The following is a 27,795-nucleotide window of genomic DNA, read 5'->3' as shown; positions in this document are numbered from 1 at the left end:
TCCACGTTAACCCTTGCTTGAAATGAGCCACGCTTACTACCAGACAATTCGAGCCTCACAAGCATTATTATAAGGACCGAGCCAAGACAAGCAGACCATGTGACAATAACGCCCTACAAAAGGCTAAACCTAACCCGAAGGGAAGAGACTCTATAGAGTATACATCTTTCAAGTTCCACATTCTTATATCTACACTCACGATTTCAGCGCTTCACGCGGCTTTTCCAGCACTTTTGTAGCTGGATCCATCCACCCTCTCATTTATAAAACGTGGAAACTATCAAGGCCCCTCTCTTGCAGCCAATAAAAGGAGATTATTCCGGGACCTCGCCTCTTTTCACACCAACAACAAGTCAGTCAATCTCGGGTGACCCAGTTGACGAGACTGCTGGTCAACTGCACTTTATTTAACCTGAGCCGCCTGCACAACAGCATTGATAGCTTCAAATGACACACATTCCTCAAAGACTCCCCCTGAATTATTCTCCGTGAGTGACCTGACAGGGTAGTTGCAAGCAGGGGGCACTGCACTATCTGTGATCCATATATTCCAAGCTGTAAGGTGTTAAGCTAATTTATAAGGTTTTTTTAACTCTTATAAGAACTTTACTTTATTAAAAATATGATAAAGAATCCTGAGTATCTTGAGGCTTTAATTTTCTCTTAAAAACCTTCCTTTATGAGTTATAACCCCCCTAATCAGGTCACTCATGTCGAATAATTCAGGGGGAGGGAGGCTGTGAATCGAATAGACGCAAGACACACCAGATTCGTGCGGGTGAAATTGCCCCATTGGGTCTGGTGTTTCAGCCACCCGCGGCCTAAAATTAAGCGCGGATTCCGCCAGATAACCTTGCATGTTTGCGGTTCTTATTCCAAGCAGAGATGTGGGACTGGTCCAAAGTTCTCACAAACCAAGACCCTCTCTCGTACTTCTGTGATGCCTGGCCTGCAAAAGACCCCCCTTTATTTGGCTCCGTATTATGCGAACCCAAAAGCCCGAGCCTTGTTATTACCGGATGTGCCGTGTGTGAGCCAACAAGGCTTATTTCGCGCTTGGCTCTCCTTGCTACGCAAAAGAATTGTTGCCAACTACAGGTCAAACAGTAAAAATTTTGTTTATTGATGCATCGTGACAATGAAAACGTTTTCCGAGTTGAGACGTGTCCGCCAAGTCTTTACTAGGGCCTTTTGCAATGTATGACGGGATATTAGTCAGGACCCAGGAGGTTAGCCGATTTGTGAAACAAGCCGAACCTGGAAGCACTTGACTTTGGCTCACATATTTGGCACCCATCGCGCGTTGCTTTGTTGGGCTTCTTGGCTGAAGTGGACTTGGCAACCATTACTCGGTCGGTTACTGTAACAGGAAGCTCTGTCTGACAGGTCCTGGAGGCGTCAAATTCGGGAATACATCCGGCAGGACGACCAGCTTCCTGATTTGTGATTGTTCTTCAGGCCCTGAGCTTGTAGTCGGTCAGTAATGGCAGGTATCCATGGTTGTCGCCTATGCAGAATTATGCATGATTTGCTGATCTGAGATGATGGTACGGCACGCTTGAAGATTCTGCTTGGCGGGAGACTTCCTTTGTAAGAATATAAATATGAGGGCTTCTGTCTGTAAAAACGATCGTCTTGTTGTCTCTTCACCTTTACCTTGAGCTTTACATTCGTTTACATCTTTCACATTCATTCTTACATTCATTCTTTTTCTTCTCTCTTTTTCGAAACTTTTACCCAGTCCCAAGCGACTGGCTGGTCTTCTACAACAATGAAGTTTCTTCCCTACGCGCTTGCCATTTCCATGGCCAATGTCATCCACGCCGGCGTCTTGTACGGCCGAGATGAGCCACTGCGGCAGTGCGCAGAGCCCCCTCCCAGCGAGGAATTCCTAAACTTTTCCAAGGAACTGAATACTTCTTCGACTCTGATAACCCGCCAGCAGCCGGGGAACTTGAACTTTCAAGTTTACACCCACGTTGTGTACTTTGACCAGACGGTCAAGGGCGGCTATCTGACCGTAAGTTGCAAAGCTGCCCCGTCACGTCATGGTGTGTTTTGTACTAAGCCTCCCCCGCAGGAAGACATTATTAAGACGGGCATGGATGTGATGAACCGATATTACAGCAGGTCTGGAATCACCTTCACCCATGTTTCCAACGACTATACGCAACATCCGGCTTGGGCCAGGGGCCAAGATCAAATGGGAATGAAGGCCAAGCTGCGCCGGGGCAACTATGCCGACTTGAACCTCTACTACGTGGCCTTCATCCCGGGCCCTGCCGCCGACGGGTCGGCCAGCGCCGGCATCTGCTGGCTCCCCGTCCCTCGCCGCGACGGCCGTGTGTCCCAGGAAGAGCTGATCAGAGATGGTTGCATGATGCTTGCCGAGACTGCACACCCGCGGTACCCGAATGACATGACCACCACGCACGAGGTAGGCCACTGGCTGGGCTTGCTGCACACGTTCGAGGGAAACGCCTGCGCAGAGGGAGACACCATCGACGACACGTTCCCGCAGCAGGAGCCCACGCAGCGATGCGAGCGAGTTCAGCACAAGTTTCAGGATGGCCGGGCCGCTGTTCGAGCCTGCAACAACTGGTATCCAAGCAACATGTTCAACATTATGGATTATTCGTGAGTAGCTCTGTACGCTGTGACGGGGGAGTTGCGCACGAGGGTTCTAACCTGCTGTCTAGGAGCTGCTCCAGGGAGTTCAGTCCCGGCCAGGAACAACGCATGCAGTACTGGGCGCAGGTTCGCCGACAGATTGGAGGCCCTTCAAACCCCAACCCCAACCCCAACCCGCCCAGGCCCGAGAATCCCAACCCGAACCCCCCGAACCCGGAGAACCCCAACCCTCCCCCTCCCCCTCCTCCCACCGACAATGGCGTGGCCAACATCTGGGAGCAGTGCGGCGGTATGGGTTGGAACGGTCCGACTGCTTGTGCTCAGGGCCTCGTCTGCCAAAAGATGGGCGAGTGGTACTCTCAGTGCCGCCCTTGAGCCGAAACGCCAGCTGCGCCTCGCGAGGTTTCCATTCACCGAGTAACATATTTGAGTGATGTGTGTTGGAAAGTGTAGTATATAGTCGAGTTTTTATTAAATACAAAATACTATGCTACCCCTTACAAATTAGAAAGAGTAACAGGGAGTGTGGAGGGTGCATTTGAAGTCTGTTTTTACTTGGTGAAATTGGACGTACTAACAACCTGGTATTTTGGTGCCCATACCTATGCTACCTTGAGCGATGAAAAAAGCAATAGTCAATGAAAAAAACAGTGCGCATGATTAGCCTCTTTCCGTCAATTTATTTTAAGTAAGGAAGGTGGCAATTTATTGCTCAACGCCGACGTTTGCGCTCGCATTACACCAAAATTGGGACGCTAGTCCGTGCATGGAATCTGCACATGTGCTCACGAAATCTGAGGGGTGGTCCCTGTCAGATTTCACGATGCCCCTTTTAGCTCCACCGGAGTATTTGACTAGACCAGGTATCCATGTGTCGAGCGATTTTCCGCATGTCCATCGAGATTTGCCAAAAAAAACATACAACACCGGGTAATTCCATGAACGGACGCTTCACAAACACTAAAGCACGCGCATTCAGACTATCGACTAGTATTTCACATGGCGCAGAGATTTTTACAAAGGGATGACCTTGGACCTAACACACGCGCAAAACATGCCCGCTGACAATGGTTGATGACACTTGACCCATGAGATGAGATGACGCAACATCGTGCCGACTGCATCGGTCCTAGTATTTTTCCGCTGTCTTGGCTAACTCTAGCCGGCCCCCTTATCCCAACTCTTCTCAGCCAAGTTATTCAAAATATATCACCATTTATGCGTACATCTTGACGGCCTAGATCAATCAAACGTTCTAGCGCAAATTCCTTTCCAAACCGACATGTGATTTTTCACCAGCCGCGTCCATGCTGCAGCGAAGCGACTTGATAGCATGGCTAAAGGCTGTGACCTTTTGGGTTGCGACCCTCAAGTCGCTTGTGTTCCACCCTGCCTTGAACTTTTACAACGTGCTGCGCAGTTTCGGATCCATGCAAAAGAGTGCTCGAGTTGAGCCAATATGTGTTCATACCACAGCCTCACCTGATGCAGTGGCCGCAGATTTGTCGGCCCGCGTCCTGCGTGAAACCTAGTCCGTGAACATTAGTACCAGGCCGTCGCGTCTTTTTCACTTCTCATATTCACCCGGGTGAGGGAAGAGGCGGCGTTCTGAGGTACAGTGTTGTTCGCTCTCGGACTGCTGCCTGGTTAGTTTGCTGGAGCATACTTCAACAAGGTCAGTCGATACTTTTACGCAAATTTCGGCGCAAGCCCAGCAACGAGGTAGTATATTGTGGTAAGAAGAGGCTTGATCAGAATCACATCGGGCGGGAAAGTGCAAGTGTTGCCAGTAGCTAATAGGCAAATGCAGTTCTAGTACATGCGTAAAGCAAGGAACATCGCGCCGCCACTCTTCATCTCAAAGTGCAAGTGGCTGCATGACACGTCGAGTTAGGTGCTGTTGATTCCGGCCTGGATCAGTCCCGGTAGAACGGCATTATTCAAGTTCGCTGGACTAAAGCATCCGTGAGACCAATTTGCAAGCAGGTTGAGTCGCCCTGCTTCTGGTGATACAAGTTGAGCTCACACCCCTGTTGGAACTCTTCCACCTCCGTCTTCCGAGCTTAGTCTCAGCTTCTCTCACCGACAATGTCCATGCGTTTGCTCCAGGAAGTTGTGCGTATTGGAGATGAGTCTAAAGAGGATATCTGGTGCTACAATACGAACCTCGCCATCCACGAGGCGCTCAGGATTACATCCGAGCTTGAGACAACCTCAAATTTCAAAGCATCCTCTCTTTAACAGCTAAACTGCTGCAGCGATATCCAAGCAACAAACCACTTTTAAACCAACGGGCTATAAGGGTGAAGCATTTTATGAAGTTTGCATTTAAGCCACTTTCATGGGCTAAAGACAGCCAACTGCAACTACGAAGCTTGGATTGCACATCGCTGAATGAACAACATCCTAGGATCTGTCGAGCATCCTATCAGCTACTTATTTCAGCCCACACTTTCTGGTTTCCCTAGCCCGCATAGAATTCAAAGCAACGCAAGCCATGGACACTGCTGTGCCAACAAACTACCCATCGCAGTTCTAGCGGGCAGGGGTCCTAGAGAATGACCCAGTGTGCTCCCGATACAACCCATGAATGTAACAGCTTAAAAATCAACAAAATTACGAGGTGCAGGGACGGATTTGAGACTGCATATTCGTGGTGGTTCGGCCATTTGGGTCTGGCTGATCGACTGGAAGTGCAACGCCATCGCCATTATCTCCTCCCTAAGAGAACAGCGCCCTGTGCTAGATACAAGAAATGACTTGACCGTCTATATAAGGCTGTTATCTCCCAGAGCAATATCTTTGCTTTATGATAATCTACGAGCCAGGGATAACAACACCAGAATGCTGTCACTTCAAGCCTAAACATCTTATTGTATTTGTTCAACCGCGTAACAAGATGTCTCTTCCTGATCGTGCCAACTGCTCCCGAAACCCGCTCTGCTACTCTTGTCTCCCAAGACGAGGCATAGGATGAAGGTTTGTGGATGAAAGGGATGACAAAATCAGGTCACAAAAAACCCCCCCCTGGAAAAGTAAGATATAACGTGCTATAGCAAAGTATTAAACTAAGGACATACCAAGCAAAGGAAATTAGTGATATTTTAACCACCCTATTATAGGCATGGTATTTCTTCTAATACGCCCTTAATTACAGCTCTCTTAGATGTTATAAAAGCTTCTCGGGTTGATCACTTTGAACTGCTGTGGCGTTGAGCTTTGGTGGCGCCCAATACCGGGCATGCCATGACTTGAATACTGGGAATCACGGTCGTTCCCAACAGCGACTTGGTAACCAAGGTTTAAACACCACCTCCACACGTTGATCGTATGACAGCAGCGCCACTGCGGGTCGGATTGCATCTGCCGCCGCTTAAATTCATTATGCTCCCCCCTACTATTCTCCGTGAATCAAACAAAGATATGCTCCCCGACATTTACAGTTGACATCCTCAGGAGATTCAACTTTTCCAAGGCACAATGGCTGCGAAACAATCCGCCGACAGCTGCGCTATACTCGAGGCCGGCGTCTTCTCCCTTCTCATCCGGGGCCGGGTGGGAACTGGCCCGTCTAATGGAGTAAACGACATGAATAGCATCGCACGATCTTATATACTACTACACCCTATTGCTCGTGCCGAACGGCCCGTCAAGAAAACACTCGCCAACAAAAATTCAGCAAGGGTCTTGATACTGCCAAAGAAAGCGCTCCCGTCTAAAGGAGAGCGCTTCATGGCGTTTGTTGCCAAAGCAAATGCATCAGACGATGGCGTCGAGGACGAACTCGCCACACCAGCCGATTACGAGACAAAAACCTCGGGCATTCGTCACACGCCAGCCGCGATAAAGGTCTGCGAGGGCACGTATACCCTGTCATCGGCGGCGGGTGGTCGCAAAACTCATCTGGTTTACGCGATAACGCAGCCAGAGACCCTAAGCAAGTTTCTGAGGGAGCATCTCAAGGTCCAAGACCGAGGGAGCTTTTTGATTAGTACCAGAAATCCTACCTATGAAGGCCCGGCCAATGTACAGCTCCCTGCAGGGCCGGAGTTTTCAGAAGAGTAGGTGCAGTTGTGTTTGCCCTTTTGAGACACCAACTAAGGCCGTACTGGCAGGATATTGAGCCATTTTCGATCCCTACGCTGGATCCCATCGACCCCTGATCATCTAGACTATGCTAATGCTCAGGTTCTGCTTATTGGTGAGAAATCTGTTGTTGACGAGGACCGCGAGTCTGAGGATGTGGACCGCGAGCTTGAGGTCAAAGTCGAAGATGTAGATATGATCTAGTAGGATGCCGATTTTGCAGGGAGCCTTGATATTCCTGTTGAGCGTTAGCATGCTCATGAGAGGAGTTGTACTTTTACTCTTCGAGGAATTGGAGGTGGATAGGGAGACTTGTGAAGCGCTACGGGAGGATCTCCGAGATGTTGAGGGGACGAGTGGAGGGTATTTGATAGGAGTTGTTGTGCTCATGGGTTGCCTATATGCTCTTGCGCGAACTGTACAAATGCAGGTATTTGACCGAGAAACCATATTGACGACCGAGTTCCTTTCCTGTCATGGAGAATAAAAAAGAGACAAACATTACCCTTTTGATCGTGCCAGGAGTGCGGTAGACTTTTGCCTAGTATATATCAAAGCAAACAATGGATAGAGGAACGAATACTCAAGATATTAAGGAGATGCAGATCTAAAGGAGGTTGAAGCACGGTGCCTAGGTCAGCTCGTTTGAATAAGACTTTAGGACTTTGATATTCCAACTGAAGGCCCTATTTAGCATGTTAAATATAGGCACCTCTCCGTGTTTCGGTAACATAGGTAATAGAGGCCTTTCCAAAGGCATTCGATGAGAAACACGACTATATGAGAGATACTAATTGCGTGGTTAGTTACGGTTCCCTGGCCTAGGTACGGCTAAAATAAAGTGCTACTAGATGCCCTCCATCGAGCCCTTTTTTGATTTTTTTTTTTAAATAAGTCAATAATATAATTAAATACCCTTGATTTGGCCCTGTTCTCATTATTTTAAACCAGTTAATAATTTAATAATAAGAGAAATTAATGCGATTAGCATGTTTGGAAATCCAATTGGTAAGTGACAAAGCGAATTCCAGAGCGGCACACACAGAACCAGAGCGGTAGCATGACAATACAACTGATCTTTTGACTTTCAATCAGCCTGGTAAAGGAACAACACATACTTGGTAAGAATGAAATTTCTACGAGTTTAAGATTTATCTTTGCGGACAATAAAACTCTAGTTCGTCTTGGGGAAAATCTGACCAGCAATGGAAACTCCGCTGGGATTCCAGCTAAAGTATTTGCGGCAGTGCTTCTCAAGTTTATATACACCATCCGCAATGCTACCGAATAAATTCAACGTCTTTGGCTTCTTATCCTGTACGGAGCAGCATTAGCAAGAGATGAAGCAGTGGGCCAAGCGGAAAATCATACATCATTGCACCACCAGATAGCCTCATTGGATGAGCAGCTTACTCGACCGCACGCGCCGGGTCCTGCGCCGTTGGTCGGCCTGGAGCCCGGTAGAGATAAGCGCGTCCCTCGGCAATGGCACCTCCATTGCAATACTACCGGCGGCCGCCGCAGAAGTATTTCGAGTTTGAAAAGGCGGTGCGCTTGGCGAGCTCGCCATGTGTCTCATCCCAACGAGCTTTCAGCTTGTCGCCGAGGCCAAAGTCTTTGTCCCGGCTGGGTCTTAAGAGACAGGAGCTCCTGGCGGACTTGCTGAATGGTGCCGTTGAGGCGGACTTTCTCGCCACCAGGGGTTACTTTCACCGGCTACTCGGGGATGAAGACGGGGCAGCCTTCGAAGTCGTTAAGAGCAGCGCTTAGGACCTAGGACGGTTAGTATACACTTCTCGATTTCTGGGAAGGCTTGGCGGGGACTCATACGGAGGTGCACAAAGCACCGGCGGTAAGGCATAGTCCGGGGATTCTCATCTTGGAACAGTCGGCGCAAGTTGGCAAGAGTAGTTTGGATAGGATCGTGGGAATAGAGATACTTCAAACACTATTTCCTAATGTTTAAACCAATCCTCGAGAGCAAGTGCTTTTTATATCTCTCAAATTCAGAGAGCTCTCAGCCTGACGAACAGCACGAGATATTTTCAATAAGACGCATGATGGATCCCGAAGCTTAGAGAGTAAGGAGCCGACATCTGTCCAGCGGGGTGCCCAGCCTTCCAGCCTGCATGCGAGTTATCTGGCAAGGATTGAACCATGATGGATAACTGTTGATATGGTCAGCACATCCAACGCTAGACAGGAGTTGGAAAAGATTGAGCATGAAATACCGATAGCCCGCAAGGCAACTTGGGCTTTTGAAGCATGAATGGCACCTCTTAACTCCAGCGCCCCGATTGTCAAACAATACAAGATCACGGCGCGTTTTTCCAAGGATTGGACCTTGGTAGGGCTGCGAATAATGAAAGATCGACTGGGCTTCAACCGGCCGAAACGGCGACCTTGAGGCTGCGGGGAAGTAGCTTATTATAAGCCTATTTGACAAAGATCGGCTAGATCCTCATCTTTGCCGGGGGCAATTTTTACTTATTCTAGATGATTGGGCGGACCTTGCCAGAGGCCGGAACGTTCTAAGCAAGGGCAAGTCAGAGAGCAGAGTGGGCTATTATTGCTGACAGAATTCCATTCAGGCGGCCTTTATGCGTATCTTCCAGCCTACTGAAATTCTTTATGTATTTATTTCATCATTCCTAGCTACGCAGAGCCGACCATGCGCCGTGAATCGAGCATTTCCCGAGTTAAATCGGACGTCGCGATGCGATTCTCTACTTGCCGCCCCTTTTCTCGACGCAGATCTTCTCCTCGGGCAGCTCTTTGACCAGCTATTAAGTAAGTCATGTAAGCATCTAAATATTTGATAAGAAGGTCAGGCCATAGGTATCTACCGATCTTACCCCGTAAAACCGCTTGTGAAGCCCAATGCCGAATAGCCGGGGGCGGCGGATCGTGCCATCACAGAACATTCGAGCGGGGCGGCATCGTCAGTTCTGGGCGCTCATCGAATGATTGTCTCGGCCATTACTCCATCTGTATCATTTTCGATGTCCTCTAGCTTCAATAATCGGCTCAGGGGCGCCATTTATGTATGTTCAAGTATGCCGCACTCTGACGCCAAGGATGCGTAGCCACGTAGTATTGCATGTGATGTGTGATGGAGTATGGAATGTGGATAATTTTCTACAACTGCTGCGCTGTATGCACACGAATTGTTTCTTATACCGCCTACGAGCTACCGTTTATCGATATTTTCACAACATTAAGAACGGGTTGGGTTACTACTTTATCTGACATGCCTGCCAATTTCTGCGAGCAGTCTGAGCATCAGATGTCAACCTGACTCGAACCATTATAGCCAACGGATCTGAGCAACTTTTTACGTTATTACTTTCAGTAACATCGAGTTGTCAAGTCCGAGGTCTAGATAAATAGTAGGGTATACGTGATATAGGGTTAGGGTTAGTATCTTTGCATCAAGTTAACTATATCAAGTTGCTAGTTCCAGAATTCTCGAAGCACTACTGAAAGTGTTGGGGAAAGAATATACAGGAGTAGCTATTCAGGGGAATATAACACTATCAACTAAAAGTACTACATGGTAGTATGACTTGGTCACACTCTGCCCCCCGTCTAGCAATCTATACCAGGTTTACCAAAGGCGATTGTACTTCGAAGGCACTGCTATTAAAGGGGCTACAGGCATACTCTGATCATTCTAATCTAGTATTGAGTACTGGGATCAGGATGCTAGCAGCATTTGCGATAAACCTGCGCCAAGGAGCTCACAAGAGCTGAGCGATCCTCGTAAGATGTCTGCAACTAATACGAAGGCTTTTCATGCATCGTGAACTGTCTAGTAATTCGCATACGAAGCAGACTGTACTAATAATCGTATGATGACGCATTAAAAATGTCATTCCCTACAGCATCACCACAATAAGCTTACGTGAGACAACTCATCTCTTGCGTGTTTAACGTAATATTCCCGAGAGATTTTTTTCTACTTTTCAAAACCCAACAGGCGTAGTTTTCTTTTTCGTATCCTTGCAGAAGCGATTCAACTTACGAGCAGCTAAGGGTTCAGTTTGCGACCGAGCATTGTATTCCATCGTCCCATATAAGTAATGCTTAAAACTCACGGATCAAAGCCGGTAATTCAGAAAGAGACACTTTGAGCCTCGGAAGTGACCACAAATAGCTACAAAGTCTGGCTTCTAGTTCCAGATCGGACCTCGGGCCGTTCCGTCGCCATCGTCAGACTCTTTTTACAAGCCACTCCTGCAGGCCATTTTGCTAGGGATTGAAAATCCAATGCGATACATAGCCTTTTCTACTACCCCCTCCACCACATGATTGCCGTTTGTCTCCAGGGCAAGGGTGATTGCAGTAATACTCAAAATCGGCCCCGGTACGTATGTCGATATCGCGATCGGCATGGGTGCAGTCTAACGTGGACAGATTAGCCGCGTACTCCAGGATTCCAATCCTTGCCTGATGTGTGTCTTTCCTTTCCTTTTGTTGCTTCCTATTATTTACTTTGCGGTTCCTGGCACAAAACTTACAGCAGTTATCATCCTTGTCCAGAGCCATTCCATTTTTGCCGCGCTTGCGGACGCAGAAGTCGGCGCATGAGTTGACCGTCATTCTGTTGGCATCAGTGTATTTTGGGCCAGTGTATTTGGCTTCATCAAACTCGTAGCACCAATCGAACGTCAGTCCAGCCAGGTAGCCGGGCGCAGAGAGAAATTGCTCATCGCCGTAGAGACTAAAGGCATTGTGGCCACCACAAGATGCCGAGTCGTCCCCTGTGCACTTCTCGGTGCAAAAAGTGTCGTGAACAAGCTTGACCCCATGTAAAAGTTGAAAACCGCAAACTGTATTAGATCAAGATTAGGTACTAGAGCTGCGAAAGAAACGGTGCAACGACTTTTTTGCTGTGGCACTCACAGCACGAATAGTTATCCAGAGCGACCAGGGGATAGTCGTTTCCAAAACCATCGTCAAAATGATGATTCCCGCTCCGACATGCTCTTGCGCAGTATTCGGGAGACGCCTTGACCTTTTGGAAGTTCAAAATATTGTATACCAAGGGGCGTGGAGTGCGGGGAATGTCGTCGGATGGCAGGACAACACATCCTAGGTAGGGAGTGGTTTCTGCGGACACGCCTGCAACGGTTAGGCAGAGAATGAGTGATGGGACTTTGGTTCTCATGATCTTTTCTTAGTTTTGGAGTCTGGTTGTTCTTTGCGGATAAATCATGAGATGTAGAATCATGATGCGGACTCCAGAGGATGTTTATCTGTAATTCAATGAGGTGGGTTCCAGGCGACGACTTGCAATTTAGCAGAGATTATCTAAACGGAAGAGTTTGCGTCATATTTTCTGATAATAATCAAAAGGATATAAAATATAAGGAACTATCCATTCTCCTGATCGAAGAACACGTACGTCCGCAGCAACCCAATGCATGAAGCCCATTTAATGGAATCCTGCTTCTGTTTGGCTGAGAATTACGGCACCTCCCAGAATTTGGCACTTGTAAATGCAAGCATGGCTCGACTCCAGGCTGTCGTGGTCACCGAGACGATTGGTCATATGCGCTCTGCAGCTAATCGGGTAGTGTCCAGCCATAACCGGATCAAAGAGACACAGAGCCCGCCGCGTTGTATCTTTGCTGCCGGTTTAGGGCAGTGTAACACGAATAAAGCCATCGTTGTATTGGAATCGGTTCCGAGGGTCAGTCCTGAGAAATTCATGCCTCTGTTTATGAAGCACGTTGTGGTCATGTGCCTCATCGTTCACAGTTTTCTCCAAGAGGACAATTCCAAATGCCCGGACCAGAGCACTAACTGATGAAATCTAGTTGCTGACCTGCTGAAGAGACCGGCGCCTACCAAATTCGGTCTTGTACATGCAAACATGCTTCAACATGAGCTGTCAACATCGCTAAAATGATACATCATTCGTGTTTTGAAGACGGCGCTGTGAGGTAGTATCCATTCCTGGAGGTGTCCTAGCCGGTCTACCTGCTGGTATGGCACATGACGACCTAAAGTGCACTCTTCTGTAAATACTGAGTACTGCCATTGTGGGAGTTGGTCCAATACGTACCGAATTCCACATCTTGCATCTATAGTATGCAGGTTGCGTTACATGGACAAAACATCCAAGAACCAACCATACGCAAGTACCTCAGAAGTAGGGTGTAAAAGGTCCACGGGTACCCGTGTGGGTTGCTTACCCGTGGGCTTTAGGTAGGTAATAGGTAGGAAAAAAAGACCTAAATAGATTTATAGGGGAAAATAAAGTACTTATAATTATCTATTAAAAATATTAGGTGTTTTTAGGTACTTAAATAAGATTTATATAACTTACTTTATACTTTAAATTTAAGACTTATTATAAATATAATTAAATATTTATATTATTATACGTTTATAGGTATTTATAGGGTACTTATCTTTATATTAGATTACCCGTAGTATACCTAAACCACTTACATAATAAAATGGGTAGCCCACGAATAACCCAAGAAAAACTTGGATACCCACGGGTGCCCACGGGTACCCGTTTTTACACTCTACTCGGAAGCACAGAGTAACCCTCGAGTGATTCGTGCCACTGCACCTACTGGGTGGGCGCCCTGTTCTTCTACATGACTGTTGAGGCTTATTCCATAGTGTCGACGTCTCTGTGAGTATTTTGACAGCCAGCGGTTAAATTGTGTACTTTCCTACGCACCTTGGAGAACTGTCATCATCGTTTTCCAATACTACGCTGAGGGCTGATGCTGCACATTCGGCAGAGAGCGTAGAAAATATGGTTGCATGTACATTACGTCTATTAGTTTCTCTATAAATCCCTACCTGGCAGCTATGTCTTTCGTCATGCCTCCTTTTTTACGCCTGGTGCAATCAACGGTGAATAGCCGCTGCAAGAAATAGAGATAGTAATGTTTACTTAACTACAAACCATCTTCCAATGATGCTTATTCTCTCTTTGGCAGTTTTTCGGCCAGATCAACAATATTCTGCCGCAACCAGGCAAGATTACCCTCACGTTGCCGAAGCTCGATACTACATGTCCTCTCATCGTCGTCACCCCTCGCGACACAAGCGTCCGTTCATAACTCCACGCCGCAATTTCAGCCATCTACTTCCTGTATTTCCCCTCGACCTAATTTCTGGTCTCAGCAGAATGAAGATCAACTTGCTGAACCGGAAAGCAGCCCCCAAACGGTCCATTCGGAGCTGGATTGTGGCACCGCACAATACATACCCTCTTCGCAGCTCCAAATGTTCCTCGACAATCCAACCGCTCTGGTAGCTCTATAGTCATCAGATTCCTCACCATTGCAGCATTGTTCAGTCCCCTATTACCGGGGACCTGCGTCGTGATGATGAGATTGTTCCACTTTAGACCCGTCGCAGCTTCATCAATGATACATCTAAATGGCCCGGCGCCATCTTGATTAACTTGATGAAATGTGATATTCATAAGAGTGCCAGGGTACGCTGCCGGGACCGCTCCCTGGCTGACCATTCTCTCAATGCTCGAGGGGATATCGTTGTTGAGATCGGCCAGCACTGGGTCGTATCCCGGGGCACCGCAAACCCTTCGGTCGGCTTGCATGTGTGTTTTGCCGCAGCCCTTGGCTGCAGCAGTGCTGAATTGTGCAAAGACTGTGGTGTCTTTCTGGAACGCCGTGCCGCTCCCGTCTCTGCGGGCAGTGAGGTTTGCGCCCATCCCGTAGCCGTGGGCTTTGCTTGCAGAGCCGATCGTGTCGACGATGACGCAATGAGCAGAGGCACACGATGTCATGAGAGTGGCGATGGTAAATTTGCAGAGACTCTTGGCGTTCATTTTGGCTCTATGGAATAGGGATATTGCTTGGGGTCTTGGCAGGTCGATAGGGGGGCTTGGGCTCTGGGGATTCTGGCCCGAGAAACCCTGACACAGAGCGCCGTCACAAAGTAGTAAGCGGAATTACTAGTGAGGGCCGCTGTGAAGTAGTTGCGTTGGAGTTGAGGGGGTTATAAGTCGATTGTTTGTTCGGCTTGGACTCGATATCTCAGCCGTACAGTTTGGGGCACAAGGTATTAACCAGATTAGGATCAGGTATCCGGATCTCGCTATCTATAGTATTAGTGTGTATTGACTTCTCGGTGGGCAAATGCATCCCGCCAGACTGTATGCGAGACCAATATGACAGGTCATTCCGCCCCCATGTGATTTTCACTCCATGTCGCCCTGCTTTATCCAAAGTCTGTACTGAGAAAATACCTTCTACCAACATCAGACTTCAAGGCAACAGAGTCAAGTTTTTTAAAGTGGGAAAAATGAGCCCAGGAACTAAGCTTACAAGAAGACAACAAAAAGCATATGGAATGGTTCTACCAATCAACAAAACATAGTCTTGCTTAAATTTGAACTATGGACAAAACGTTTCCCTATTCTTGTCCCCTTTTAGATTCGAAGCACAAGAGCTGAGTCGAATGGTCGCCTTTGCTAAGCTTACGTGCCGCTTCATCACCGTTGTTGCAATCAAGAATGTGATGTGATGCAAGACACTTGGCATTCATACTAGCCAGTGCACTCAGGAAGCTCTGTGTAGATAAAGGAGCCAAATCCAGCCTACGGACAGCGTGGCTGCTTACACACATGACCCGTTGGCCAATATCAGGAGGTAATACCCGGTGCTAGACTCCGACGAGCAACGCCCGCAGGTCACGCAGCAGGTCAACATGCAGCTTTCGGCAATGCAAGCGCCACGAAATGCACCCTGCCGCAACCATATGCGTGGTAAGTTATGCTGGAACACTCACATAAATGCCGTCGCCGTCCACGCCGTGTAGCCAGCACATCAGTCCCTCTTCCTAATCTTGGGAAAACTCAGCCAAACCACCGTCACGACCGCAATCAATGCCAGCACAATCGGCTGCAAAACCTGGACACCAGCCGTGCTCGCCACCGCACCGATCATGAACGGAAACACAGTACCACCCGTGCCTCCCAGCGCCATTGCAAACCCAATCGCACTTACATGAATCCTCTTGGGAAGGAGTTTCGCCGTGACCATGACCGCCCCCGGGAACATGGGTCCCAAAAAGAAGCCCAGAAAGGCAATTGCTACGGCAGACACCACAAACTGCGGCACCAGCCAGAACAAGAGCTCCAGCGCAATGCAGATGGCGAGATAGACCGTCAGACAGATGCGTTCCCCATACCGCTCCGTTGCGAACCCGAGTGCGGCACGCCCGAGAGTCATGCCAGCCCAGAAGCCGGAGCCTGATATCCCCGATGCGTAGGGCGTCGCGTGGCGCACCTTGAGCATGAATGTCACGACCCAGCCTCCCAGCCCGACTAGTTGCGCCGATCAGTCTCGAGTAGAATCATGTTCACCAGGTCGGCAACTCACCCTCTACCCCCATGTACAAGAAGAAGAAGGCGGCACATAACCACGTAACTTTGGACTTGGCCGCCTCTCTTGTCCCAGCACCAGATCCCTCATTTTCACTTGCATGTTCGGCCCTATACACCGAGCCGGGTTGGTCCCAAAACGCAGCCGCCAAACCTCCAAGTTCCAACGCGGATGTCCCAATCTGTTGCCATCAGCTTCAACCGCCCGTCGCTAGCGGGATCCCATGGCCTCACCATGACATAATAGTAGCTGTACCACGGCAGGCCGGCCTTGACAACCATGCTTGTTGCAATGAGCGGCGCAAACAACGCGCCGAGCGAGTAACACGAGTGCAAGACACCCTGAATGGCATTCGCCTTGTCCATGGCGCCGAGCCACGCGCAAAAGCATGCGTCCGTGAGACCGTTGCCGAAGCCGCTCATCGCATTCGCCACAACGAGCGCCGGGTACGGTGGATGCGAGGCGAGAACGGCGTACGTGACGAGGTGACACAGCGGCGCCATGATGCTGACGCCGCGCCGGCCCAGGGCCACGTGGATGCGCGCATTGGTAAATGCCGCGAGAGAGTAGCCTACAAAGGGGGTGAGGAAGATGAGAGATATAACGGTGTAGTTCAAGTTGTAGTAGGCTTCGAGCTACCCGCCATCAGTGCCGTGTCTCGATATCTCGATGGGAGAAGAGACGTACATAGGGGATCAGCGCCTAGGAGGTTTGTCAGTATCAAGGGTTGCCACGCAATGAGGGATACATACGCCGATCGCGCCGTCATTCATGCCTGCAATGATAAAGGACAGAAATGCAAAGCCCAACTTGAACAAATTCGACCGCGGATAGTTCCATCTCTCCACGTGGCCCTGGGCATCGGCGGGCGGTTCACCGTCGCCGCCGGTGGTTCCTACTTTTGCTTCGGCGGTTGCCCGGGAAGTGTTGGTGTCTTTTAGCTGGACGTCTATGCCACGACCGCAGGATACACGAGACGAAAAGCGCGTTAATTCAATGGTATCATAGGGAGGAGAATGGATCTCCTGCGTGGAGGCGATGGTTTGAGACATGCTGCTGTGTCGATAGCTTCATGCGATGGCCGCTGGTTCTACGACATACATGTGCAAAACACGTTGCTATCATGTGTCCTATTTGAGAGTGAGAATGAAGAATGACGCTTGAAGGGGTGAAAGCGGAAGAAATAGATGACAAGTGCTGGCACGATGGGCATGTCGGCGACTCGGCGCAGTATCCCTCATAACCAACCGATCCCGGATGTTGCCCCGCAAAGGCCCGAGCCAAACATCTCCAATGAGCATAGTCGTATGGATACATATGTAGACTTATCGGATAGAAATAACTTATCACCTGCAGCCAAATGCATTAGAATAAGCCAAATTGGTACGTCTGGTATTATAAAGTGGTATACCATTTCTTTTACTGCCCACCAGCCGTGAATGTTTTGAAAGCAAATTCGACCAACGCCGCCTCCCGTGTAAACTCCGGATATGAAACACGCGACACATATTCAACATTCCGATGGGATCATGACATGACGAGAATTTGTTCCACGAGCCCTTGTTCCACAAGCCTCTATTACGCGGACCTTTGTTCCACGGCTCGCTGCTTGTCTTTTTCCGAATACTTCTTCTTGTATACGAGCCCTCCTTCCGAGTACCTCCTCCATAGTGGTAGTTGGTAGACAGAGAGCATTCATATGTCTGGCATGTTTTTGTGATATCCCTCACGCTGTAGATAAGCATCTGCATTTTTCTGTTCAAATCTATTTTCCTGGCAGAGGCAAAGTATGGAAACGCCGCGGTAGTGCCTGGCCGTCCTGCAAACCAGCCCCATATTCTCTCCGGTAACGGGGTCGTTCCACGTTTCAGTGAGCTGCGCTGAACATCAACAGGACTGGGACCCGCCCTGTTGACCAAGGAATTGATAAGTAATTTAGAATAACGGGTGTAAAGGACCCCTCACAGCCTCTAGCGGAGGATTCTTTCGGCTGATGCAGGGACACGAGTTAATGATACTCGCGATTCCGCTCCAGCTGACCTTGGAGACGGATATATTCGGAATAAAGCGCTTCGAGCCGCACAAGGGACGCGGGGAAACACAAACTTTGGACCATTGATGCGAATCATCAATATTATACATGCCGGCGCCGTACTAGATTGCTCTCTTAGTGGCCCATCACTGATGTTACTACCCACCTAGGTAGGTACTAGGTACTCAGGTGCAGCCTAACATCTTTGTACTTTGCCTGGACAAAGTTGGCGACTCACAGATCTGACACGGCAGCTTAACTTCTGGGAGGTGATATGTTGCCACGGAGGCTCTCGGCTGTGTTGTGACCTTTCAACATGCGAGACCGACGTCGTTCCCATCGGTCGGCTGGCCCGTCTTGTTGACGATCTGTGTGCATTTTTTGTTCCATACTTGGCGTAGTACTGCTGGGACGTGCCAAGTATCCGAGGGAATAGTCGAACTCGGAGTAAACGGAACGAGAGTAGACAGGCACAGATTAGGGCCACGTTGATCTCAACAACTGACCAAATATCGTCATTAAAGAAGTCCCCCGTGGGATTGGTAGAATCGGATCCAAACTTGATCAGTGATTTGAGGCGCAAGATACTCACTATAGTAACACTGCAGACAGCCATTGTTAGCAGTGCTCTGGGGTTATATAAATGGTAACGGCTCAGCAGATAATGCACCAACACCGAACATCAGGCCGACTCTAACCCTCTTTTTCCAGTCCAAGTTGAGCATCTTCAATTGCCATCAGGGAATAGCCAGCATCGATCCATCCAGAAGAATACCTATCGCGGCATTCGAACATGCCTCTGCGTTAATATTGGGGCATCGTTCCTCAAAGGGAAGTCCACAGCTTCATATTGTCCGACGTTGTTGGCCCAGAAAAATACGGTCTCAATCTCTAAAATTGAAAACGGGAGCCATCAACATTTAATGCCGAAAAGTATATCCAACGAGATGGGGTGTTTATATAGACGGCTATTCCAGAATCTAGAAGACGCAGTGGCCCGGAAGTCGAGCCGCCTTAATAGACCAGAATCCTGTTTGAGGGGATGATAGGCGCCACTACCCGAAGCCAAGAGTGAAGACCTGGCTCACCTCCCGCAAGACCCGTGCGTGAGAGAACTGATGTCCAGATGTCCCTGTCCGATATGCAAATGACATATGATTCCGTAGTACAGTTTGACAGCCACACCGTTGGGGCTCAATGGGTTTCCAAAGTAGACTCCCAGGAACCAGTGGTACAGAGTCAAGCGCACCGTTTCAACATGATGTGTTAACTGACTCAGAGATTGTTGGCCGAGACAACGCCTCTCATGTGCAGTCTGAGGCAATAAGTGCTAGCGAAACTTCATGTACCATGGGGTCCAGGGACGGTGGCGTTGGTGGACCTCAAGATGGGCGAATAGTTATTGCTTTCTGCTGCAGACTACAGAGCAGTCCAACGTTCGCATCAGACGGCAGTACATTGCTTTTTGGCTGGGATCGCAAGCGCAAAGTCCATTACCGACGGCTGGAGAATTTTTGCATTTCATCTCAACAATGAGATACCCGGGATGCTACTATAATCGGCGTCTTCTCCATCATTCCACCGATTCGCAGATCGCCGTATACTCGAAGAGTTCGCACGCAGCATAGACTTACAGGAGCCTTAAGCTAAAGACGGGTCCTCGTGGGTATTTGGTGCGGAACTGCGCGTATTTGTCCCATTGAAATCGTCAACCCGGGCATTTACGGGCCTGGAAAATGGCTCGAAGCGGGCAGGTGGGTAGGCACAACACCCGTACTGGACATTAGGTAGGTGGCCTTGTCAGTATTTTCTCGACAAACGTACCGTGCTGAATGGTGGATGGCTTGGACCCGAAACCAAGAAAAGCCACTGACGGATTGGTGGAGTCAGGTACGAGCACACGAAAGGGTGAATGACATTGACAAAGTGGTCTGGAAGTCGGCGGTCAGAAACAGGGTTTCTCGCTGCGTGGCGTTCCGGCATAGTTCTGATTCCAGATGAGAGCTATTGTTGGCTTGGTTTGTCGAGGGCGCTTCACAATGAAGATGCGCCCATGGGGGGGGAGGCGGGGCGCTGACTTGTTGAGGTTGCCAACAACCAATCGCGCCAGTGGGCTTCGCCGCGTCGCGTTGAGAAGAAGCGCAGATGGCGTACTCCGTACCGGAAGCCGAAGCATTCCATGTCGTGTCAACTGGTATCTAGTCCTACGCCAGCCGTACGGCAATGAGGGGCTTTCAATGCTGTGGAGGGTTTCCGCAATAGCAGGTCGTAGCTGTCACTAGTACAAGGAAACAGAGGTCCATTGGCGGTGGGTGGGAGACCTTCCAGGAAGGAGCGAATGTTTGATGGCACATGGGAGATCTCGCAGCTCCTTCCGCGTCAATCAGCATTCACACCAAGTTGCATATTTCCTCTCGGCAGCTCCCGGGCGACTCAGAACTCACCCCGGCGCCGGAGAAGGCCTGTTGGTGATCCGCAGCTGGTCCAACGGGTAATTCTTCCAACTGCCGTGGCGCCTGCCAGCTGCACTACCAAAAGTGGAGAACCCTTCCTAGTGCTGGTCATCTTTAATCTGCACATTCTAGAAAGACAGGACCTTCTTCTTCACTTCCTGCCGATATCCAGCTGAGACTATTGCCCCAGAGCATTGGCTGCAGTATCTCCACACATGCATGCGGAGTAGCCGTGGTGGTGTTGCAAGGTGATGCGGGACCAGAAACTGGGAAAACGGTGGACAGTTGCAATTTCCCACAGCCTTCGCGACAACCATCATTCAGTCTCTCGGAGGACCAGTCTGGTCATCCGGCTTCGAGGCCCACCAGACTCTATTATCCGACGCAGGCAAGGCAACTCTCCTGCTCTCCGATCTGTCGGCTAGAAGCAGGAACAGTACCCCCCGACTCCAGTTTGTCGCATGGCCATACTGCCAGTTCTTCCCTTGATTGTGTCGTCGTAGACAGTCAAGAATGAATTATGTCGTCCGATGTCTAACCGAAACGGTGAGAGTCTGGTATTTGATGGTTTCTAGTACTCTGTACACGATTCATATTGTGACTCGTGATGGCCGGCGCAACTACCTAACAGCAGCCTACATATCCAACGTGAAAGACGATGTAGCTTAATGCGCAATACAACACCTTTAGTCCAAATATTCATTCCATTCATTGTTGTAATAAAACCTTTCTCCATCAACAGGTCTAACAAGCGGTTTCGCGAGCCAAACCACACTCGACACAAAAGTCTAGGGTAGGCCTTGATCACAAATCGTTGCAACAAATGCAGCGCGAGCAATTGCTTTAAAAAGAAAAAACCCCCGTTGTCGAATTTTGTGTCACAACTCTATTTAAAGTTGTCAAAAATGAACGAACAAACGGCGTAGCGGCAAGGCGGTTGTGAAGGATGACGCACGGCAACCAGGCGAGGTTTTCACGATGTGATTGTTAAGAAATCCCACTCAACCTGATGGGGGAAGGCAAAATCGACCATTCTGACCACGGGCTGGGGAATCAGAACGGCGTGGTGCTGGGCAGTGGCCCTGTTGCGTGGATGCAAATGCTGGATTTGGCAAAGGAGACGGGCGGAAAACCGTGGGCCAGTAGTGTTTGGTGAAATTGCCACGTAACTCGTTAGCTACTGTAGTGCAAAGCTGTTTAGAGCTGATGACGACGTTGTAATTGAAGTAATGCGTGGCTTGTATACGTGTGCCATGTGTATCATAAAGCTCGGTGAGATCACTCATCACAACTCGGCCCTCGGCAGACTTTGAATGCCGGACAGCCATGTATAAGCTACTCATCCCAGGAGCCGCCCACTCGCCCCCTGGAAAAAATCACAGAGCATCATTCAAAACGAGGCAACATGTCGTACAACCCGCAAAGAAAGCCCGTTGTCGCCGTCGCCCGCGAGCTTGTCTCGCACGGGTTTGTCGTAAGCCTTGATTGCGCGCACCACAGAAAAGCTGCAGACCATCCAAAGGGGCATCCAAGCGGACCTTGGCCAGGATACGGCAAGATACTACAGCACCGACCTACGCGAGGAAGAAGACGTCAACTCCAGCTTCCGGAAAATTCGCCACGAGCTCGGAAGCGTACAGGTGCTTGTCTACAACGCCGGCGCACGTCGCGTCAACGGGCGCTCAATCCTGGACACGACAGCAGAGGAATTCGAGAGCTTCACCAAGATTAATCTCTTGGGCGCGTTTTGGTCGACGAAGTGCGTTCTCCCAGATATGCTTGAGGCTGGTCGGGGGGGACAATCATCTATACGGGGGCGACGGGCTCGCGGCGCGGCATACCTGGCTTGAGCAGCTTGTCGCCCGGCAAGTCTGTGCTTCGGGCGCTGGCACAGATTGTGACGCGGGAGTATCAGAGCCATGGCATCCACGCAGCTCATGTAATTGTTGATGGGGGCGTTGATGGCAAGTTGATTGGCGGCGTGCGTCGACTGTGGGAACGCGCGGGTGACGAGAAGCTGGGCGATGTCGAGGCTCATTTCATGCAGCCTGTTGATCTGGCTAGGATTTATTAGAAATTGCGTACCCAGCCGCGGAGTACGTGGACGCATGAGTTGGATGTGCGGTCTGAGAAGGTAAGTATGATCTCCAAGGTGAAGGAAATCGCTCAACGTGCAACCCATTTGATAAGAACGGTTTTGAATGTTCTCGAAAAAATTGGGATGACGTTGCCCGATACTTACAGATTATATGTATATATATATTTTGAAGTACTTCTCGGGTGGCATAAGACGCTGTTTGTCCCAGTTTGGCACAAGGTCCCGGCGATCCGTGTGTCTCCGGTCTCCAGGTAACCTGCTCTGTTTTGGAAGATGACCAATGGCAAAGAGAAAGAAGAAGAGAGGGGTGCGATGGAGCAGGGAGTGGTGTAGAGGTAGTGGCAATGGAATATTTACCATATAACATGCTGCCGTATCACTCTGCTGCGAGTCGATTGGACCATCTACTACGGTTTCCAGGGAGGTTAGATACACAGGCTGGGCCGCGTTGCTTTGGAGCCGGCACTACTGTCACTCAATTATTTGGCCTTATGTTAGAAAAAGCGAGCCTTAGGATGGGTGTATGTTTATTTCTGTAGAATACCTCAGTACTTTCCTGACAAGCTCGCATAGAGCCCCTACTTGGCATTGTGATATAAGAACTACCCTAGCGACCTGGGCAAAACCTATATACGGACTCATACGACCATCAGGCTATGCATTTACCATTTAAAACGGGAGAACTCTCCAGTATTGGGCACGGCCATGGATCTGATGGCAGCGCGAATCCCCAGGGGCAATTCTCAGAACTCTGGGGGCGCCAGTATCATAGATGTACACTATAATTTTCCCACGTCAACATGCTGGTCCTCAAAGTTCAAAGAACAACTTACAGTACTGATGCTGAACGTAGGACTTGACCGACTTTACGCCGTGCTGAAGCGGTCCTTGATGGTCGTCCGTAGTGACGGTGATGCCCTTGCCTCCCTGGCTGCAATGTTCGTTCGAAAATATATCAAAGGTACCGATGAATCCTCCAAGAGGCATTTCTTCCTCCCAAGTATCGACGTAGCCAGCATTAATGCCGCTGGCCAGACCGGCAAGGAGCATGGTAACAGAGCTGAAGCGCATTTTGGTGTTGGAGATAAAAAAGTGTCGGGTGTAAAAGGTTGAAAATTGTGTGTGAAGTTTTGAGACTGTGTTTTTTGCTTCTTACTCGGAATCTTGATGATTATTCTCTTCAGTAAACTTTTCATGTGGGATGCTTGGAGTCTATTTATACTTTTAAAAACAGTTGTGAGGGTGCAGGTGATGCCGTACCTCTTGGCGTCGATGAATCTTGTCAGCATTGCGAGATGACGTCCTGAAACTGTCTTTTCTCCGCACTTCTAGAACGTAGTCCATGAGGTGAACGTTTGTTGTTCCCACTCTGATTTTCTAGTACGCGCTGTATTTCAGTTTAGCCACAAAAGCTGCATGCGTGTGCTCGTCGCGACAAGGTTATTGATATGAACGGCCTTGACTGCATTTTATACGTCACATATAACAGTTCTGTAGTCGTTTAAGATAAGATAGAGTTTTTAGTCTTTTTTTGATAAATTTATTTTTACGCTCGTCGTAGTAAGGATGTCCTAAAACTCTAATATACGGGTATTACTAAGAATTGTATTTGCAAATAGAGTTAGAGTTTAAAAGTGTTTGATACCGATAGAATGAAAAATCTATAGACAATTGGGAGTATACAATACTCTTTTACTGTAGATCTCTGTACAACGGCGGAGCCGTGCCGCTTCGGAGGACAAGATAGATCTTGATGGGGGAGCATTTTGAGCCAGCTCCGTCATTCAACGCAACCATGCGAGACAATATGATTGGTAGAGAGTACTCCGATATAATATCTTGGGTGCGGGGAAGCGACGCAGTATTACGTGATGTAAAAAGTAGCAAACAAATACCGTAACCATCGTCTGCCGACGAGTGTCCGAGAGCTGCCGCTCTTACTGATGCTGGTCCATGGTGGCGTGCAATACTGCCAACCGGCATTCCTGTGCAATTGAAGCAATAACCTAATCTCGAGTCGGCATATTGGTGACACTGCATGTCAGTAGGGGAACAGAAGCTGACCGATTTGATGCGACGGCAACTGTGCGGCCTCCGCCATGCACGGTTTGTACAAGGTCGGGCAAATCGAACTTGTTTACAGAGTAGGACAATGCACTACTCCCGGAGTCTGAGGCGAAAATACCACAAGTTCCTTTTTTTTCATTCATCTGTTAGGTAGAAAGTAGCAATTCTCACAGCAGGCCCTTCGTTTTGTGGTTATATAACATTAAAGTCTTTATCAATACCGGGCCGCTAGTCTTGTTGACCTTGCCCAGTGAACACTGGTAGCCTCTCGGACACTTCGTCCCATGTTTCAGCTCCGGCAGTGAGATTTCTAATCGCCTCAACAATCTCATCTTGAGATGCGCGTACCTGGACCCTGGAGTCCCGTTCTCGCAACGTCACGGACTCGTCCTTCAAAGTGTCGAAATCCACCGTGATTCCAAGCGGGGTACCGAGTTCGTCATTTCTTGCGTATCGCCTGCCGATAGAAACGCTAGACGAGTCTACATTATTGGCAATACCCATAGCTCTCAGCTGACTGGCAAGGCTTTTGATTACGGGCTTGAAGTCGGGGTTATTCGAGAGCGGTACAAGCAAAACCTTGACGGGTGCGACGAGGATAGGCAACGAGAGCACCTGCGGAAATTATAGTCAGCATAGAAGAGAAAAAGAAGGGCAGGTTCCATGTTGCGTACCTCTCGAGCGACGTCCTGCGGTCTGTTCCAGTAGACGTGTTCCAGAATGCTGTAAAGTATCCGGCCGATGCCAAACGAAGGCTCAATGACATTGGGCGTGTACTCCCGAGTAGTCTCTACACGAGTGGTTTGTTTGATGGAGCAAATATCTGATGTGAGCTCTACAGATTTGGCACCATTTGCAAGCTCGTCTGTGGAAATTGTGATGACGTCCTTTTCAGCTAGCTCTGTGGCTAATTGTCTGAGACGATCTTGATCTAATTGCCCCATTGCCAGTTCGATCTTTTTGGCATCCTTCTTGAATCGAGGCCCCGCAAGCCTCTTTTCCAGTGTTGCTTTCCATTCCGTAACCTCAAGAGGAGTGGCGCGGGCTTCTTTGACGGTCAATGCGGTTCCAGTCTCTCGAGAATGAACAGTCAAGTCGTATGCACTCCGGTCAGCACAGCCAACACACTCAATCCAGCCGTAGCTCGTCAGAAGCTCCGCGTCCCAACAGTCGCATGCATAATGTGCCATCTCATTATCGAGATGTTGCCGGAACCGTAATTTTTGCGCATCTGCGCCAATCTTGAGTAAGAATAGGTAGACTCTTGCCAGGAAGTAGCCGAGGGTTTCGTTATCCACAAGTTTCGTCTCGACTGCCTTGCCGATGGACATCGATGAGATGGATGTTTTTCCAGAGAGTTGCGTCTGCTTATCCAAGAACGGCAGTCTAATTTCAGCTATTTCGCCAAAACGTTCGTGGCGCTTGTTGCTCTCCGGATCAACAAAATGTTCAATTTCTGCCATTAAGAATTCTCGAACTCGGAGTAAGCCCGACCGTGGAGAAATTTCATTACGATACGACTTCCCAATGCAAGCGGATGCGAACGGCATGGACCCTTGGCAGTAGTCCAATAGCTTTCGGAAGTTGAGAAATTGACCCTGGGCCGTCTCGGGCCTAAAGTACACAGGAGAAGCTGTACTCGGGCCAATAGTAGACCGAAACATGAGATTAAAGGCAGTTGGTTCTTCAACCTTTCCATTACCATTGGGGTTCCTAATGTCAAGCTGCCTAATGAGTTTACCAAGCTCGGGGCCATCGTAGTTGTCGATCTATTTGCCGGTTAGATTCGGAAAGCTTGTGGCATTTACTGGCAGAGCAACGTCTTACTTTGGCAAGAATTTCTTGGTACTGTTCTACCTCGGCATTGCCTAACCTTTCCAACTTGCTCTTGCTGTCAAGGGCAGCTGATTGGCTATTTGCCAACCTTGTTTCCAGCACAGTTGCAACGAGGTGATCGGCACGTAAATATTCGCCCTTGACAGGGTCTTTGCACATCCAATCAGCAAATTTATCAACGTGACCACTTGTTTTCAATACTGCCTCTGGTGTAATGGCTGTACAGTCGATCTCGAGCATATTCTCTTCGATAACGAAGTGCTTTCGCCACTCGTTGACGATGTTAGCTAGCAAAGCACAACCGGGCGGTCCATAATCATAGAGGCCTCGATTGTCTCCCTTGTAGTTGGGTGCAGTTCGGTACACTTCGAAGGCTTCGGTAAAGAAAAACCGCCTTTTCAGTAGCGATTCAAACTGTGGCCGGTTGAACACGTCGCCAGAAAAGGTTGTAAGATTCGCCATGTTCTTTCACAATGAAAAGGATATTTGTTGAGGCAGCTGAGCTGCGGAATAGAAGAAGAAACAAAGCGCCCCCTCCTTTGTGTCCAGAGAAATATGACTCACTCTGGCCTAGGCAGTGCTGGGCCAACGCACCTGACTCTTGACTAAGTCGCAACAGAATGGCGGTTTGAGCGGAAGTCTTGCAATTGCTTCCGGATATCTCTGGTTATCTTACCTTGATACCACTGCACAACTAGGCTCTTGGGTCCCTCTTCCGTGCCTGGCGTTTGCAGTCCCCAGGATTTCTCCGGTTGAGGCGGACAAGGATGTACCTCTCTCTTCCCTGGATCGCGCCATGAACAAAACCATGGTCCCAACAGTGTGGGGACGAGTTATTGTGGCGACTGATACATGGGCACCCGGGTGCCCAAATAGACTAGCGCACCCAGGTGCCCAAATTATGTCAGCACTCCTCTAGCGCTGGGACAGACCCGCAAGACCCGGCTGGAAGATCATTTCAACTAGTTACTCTCTCCAGTTTAATCTACAACTTGACAACAATGCAATCCTCCGTCGCGCTATTCGCTGAGTGCAAAGCTTGTTGCTCATTACTGTCTACCTCTATTCTCTTCCATATTTCTTTCATTCCTCTTCTCTTGTTAGCCAAAGGATGATCACCCATCTCCCGAGCGACCTGGGCTTCAATCCGCTCATCTTCCTGGTTGCTCCAGTCTAGATACGCCATCATTTCCTCTTTCGTCCATTCTCTGG

General features: G+C 49.1%; 8 protein-coding genes across 9 annotated transcripts; 3 read left to right on the top strand and 5 right to left on the bottom strand.

Moving 5' to 3' along the window:
• Window positions 1-1,771: 1,771 nt before the first annotated feature.
• J3458_015305 (uncharacterized protein) lies at window positions 1,772-3,034 on the top strand (the record flags this gene model as incomplete). Its single annotated transcript, XM_007815109.2, has 3 exons — window positions 1,772-2,020; window positions 2,081-2,637; window positions 2,700-3,034. 3 exons carry the CDS (start codon window positions 1,772-1,774, stop codon window positions 3,004-3,006), a joined length of 1,113 nt encoding a protein of 370 aa, XP_007813300.1. The 3' UTR covers window positions 3,007-3,034.
• A 3,027-nt stretch (window positions 3,035-6,061) lies between these two features.
• On the top strand, window positions 6,062-7,343 carry J3458_015304 (uncharacterized protein). Of its 2 annotated transcripts, XM_007815110.2 has the most exons (2): window positions 6,062-6,692; window positions 6,747-7,343. In XM_007815110.2, exons 1-2 carry the CDS (start codon window positions 6,112-6,114, stop codon window positions 6,919-6,921), a joined length of 756 nt encoding a protein of 251 aa, XP_007813301.1. In that variant the 5' UTR covers window positions 6,062-6,111; the 3' UTR covers window positions 6,922-7,343. The 2 variants fall into 2 exon arrangements, with proteins under 2 accessions (XP_007813301.1, XP_065974254.1); XM_066120742.1 differs by having other exon boundaries at window positions 6,062-7,343.
• A 6,509-nt stretch (window positions 7,344-13,852) lies between these two features.
• On the bottom strand, window positions 13,853-14,539 carry J3458_015303 (uncharacterized protein; the record flags this gene model as incomplete). Its single annotated transcript, XM_007815111.2, has 1 exon — window positions 13,853-14,539. One exon carries the CDS (start codon window positions 14,537-14,539, stop codon window positions 13,853-13,855), a length of 687 nt encoding a protein of 228 aa, XP_007813302.2.
• Window positions 14,540-15,034: 495 nt separating this feature from the next.
• Window positions 15,035-17,289, bottom strand: J3458_015302 (uncharacterized protein). The gene is made up of 5 exons (XM_007815112.2): window positions 16,850-17,289; window positions 16,785-16,799; window positions 16,331-16,732; window positions 16,095-16,278; window positions 15,035-16,039 (listed from the first exon to the last, which is right to left on the bottom strand). The coding sequence occupies exons 1-5, from the start codon at window positions 17,147-17,149 to the stop codon at window positions 15,540-15,542; spliced, it is 1,401 nt and encodes a 466-aa protein (XP_007813303.2). The 5' UTR covers window positions 17,150-17,289; the 3' UTR covers window positions 15,035-15,539.
• Window positions 17,290-21,987: 4,698 nt separating this feature from the next.
• J3458_015301 (uncharacterized protein) lies at window positions 21,988-22,432 on the top strand (the record flags this gene model as incomplete). The annotated part of the gene is made up of 2 exons (XM_066120741.1): window positions 21,988-22,056; window positions 22,094-22,432. The coding sequence occupies 2 exons, from the start codon at window positions 21,988-21,990 to the stop codon at window positions 22,430-22,432; spliced, it is 408 nt and encodes a 135-aa protein (XP_065974253.1).
• A 1,058-nt stretch (window positions 22,433-23,490) lies between these two features.
• On the bottom strand, window positions 23,491-23,751 carry J3458_015300 (uncharacterized protein; the record flags this gene model as incomplete). The annotated part of the gene is made up of 1 exon (XM_007815114.2): window positions 23,491-23,751. One exon carries the CDS (start codon window positions 23,749-23,751, stop codon window positions 23,491-23,493), a length of 261 nt encoding a protein of 86 aa, XP_007813305.2.
• A 480-nt stretch (window positions 23,752-24,231) lies between these two features.
• Window positions 24,232-24,720, bottom strand: J3458_015299 (uncharacterized protein; the record flags this gene model as incomplete). The annotated part of the gene is made up of 1 exon (XM_066120740.1): window positions 24,232-24,720. One exon carries the CDS (start codon window positions 24,718-24,720, stop codon window positions 24,373-24,375), a length of 348 nt encoding a protein of 115 aa, XP_065974252.1. The 3' UTR covers window positions 24,232-24,372.
• Window positions 24,721-24,856: 136 nt separating this feature from the next.
• On the bottom strand, window positions 24,857-27,795 carry J3458_015298 (uncharacterized protein). Its single transcript, XM_007815115.2, has 3 exons — window positions 26,575-27,795; window positions 25,422-26,516; window positions 24,857-25,362 (listed from the first exon to the last, which is right to left on the bottom strand). The coding sequence occupies exons 1-3, from the start codon at window positions 27,043-27,045 to the stop codon at window positions 24,976-24,978; spliced, it is 1,953 nt and encodes a 650-aa protein (XP_007813306.2). The 5' UTR covers window positions 27,046-27,795; the 3' UTR covers window positions 24,857-24,975.

Source organism: Metarhizium acridum (genome assembly GCF_019434415.1).
Source record: "Metarhizium acridum strain ARSEF 324 chromosome Unknown scaffold_350, whole genome shotgun sequence".
NCBI classification, from domain to species: Eukaryota; Fungi; Ascomycota; class Sordariomycetes; order Hypocreales; family Clavicipitaceae; genus Metarhizium; species Metarhizium acridum.
Note: the sequence above shows the minus strand (reverse complement) of the source record. Positions and strands in the feature narration are given on the sequence as shown.

What these genes read in the sequence shown, in the direction of transcription:
- J3458_015304 (XM_007815110.2), top strand. Translation starts at nt 6,112, where the DNA reads ATGGCTGCGAAACAATCCGCCGACAGCTGCGCTATACTCGAGGCCGGC. An exon ending in GGGCCGGAGTTTTCAGAAGA is followed by an intron (nt 6,693 to 6,746) that starts GTAGGTGCAGTT and finishes CCGTACTGGCAG; the next exon opens with GATATTGAGCCATTTTCGAT.
- J3458_015302 (XM_007815112.2), bottom strand. Translation starts at nt 17,149, where the DNA reads ATGTCTCAAACCATCGCCTCCACGCAGGAGATCCATTCTCCTCCCTAT. An exon ending in ACAGCTACTATTATGTCATG is followed by an intron (nt 16,279 to 16,330) that starts GTGAGGCCATGG and finishes TGATGGCAACAG; the next exon opens with ATTGGGACATCCGCGTTGGA. An exon ending in CTTGTACATGGGGGTAGAGG is followed by an intron (nt 16,040 to 16,094) that starts GTGAGTTGCCGA and finishes CGGCGCAACTAG; the next exon opens with TCGGGCTGGGAGGCTGGGTC.
- J3458_015298 (XM_007815115.2), bottom strand. Translation starts at nt 27,045, where the DNA reads ATGGCGAATCTTACAACCTTTTCTGGCGACGTGTTCAACCGGCCACAG. An exon ending in ACCAAGAAATTCTTGCCAAA is followed by an intron (nt 26,517 to 26,574) that starts GTAAGACGTTGC and finishes ACCGGCAAATAG; the next exon opens with ATCGACAACTACGATGGCCC. An exon ending in CGCAGGACGTCGCTCGAGAG is followed by an intron (nt 25,363 to 25,421) that starts GTACGCAACATG and finishes TAATTTCCGCAG; the next exon opens with GTGCTCTCGTTGCCTATCCT.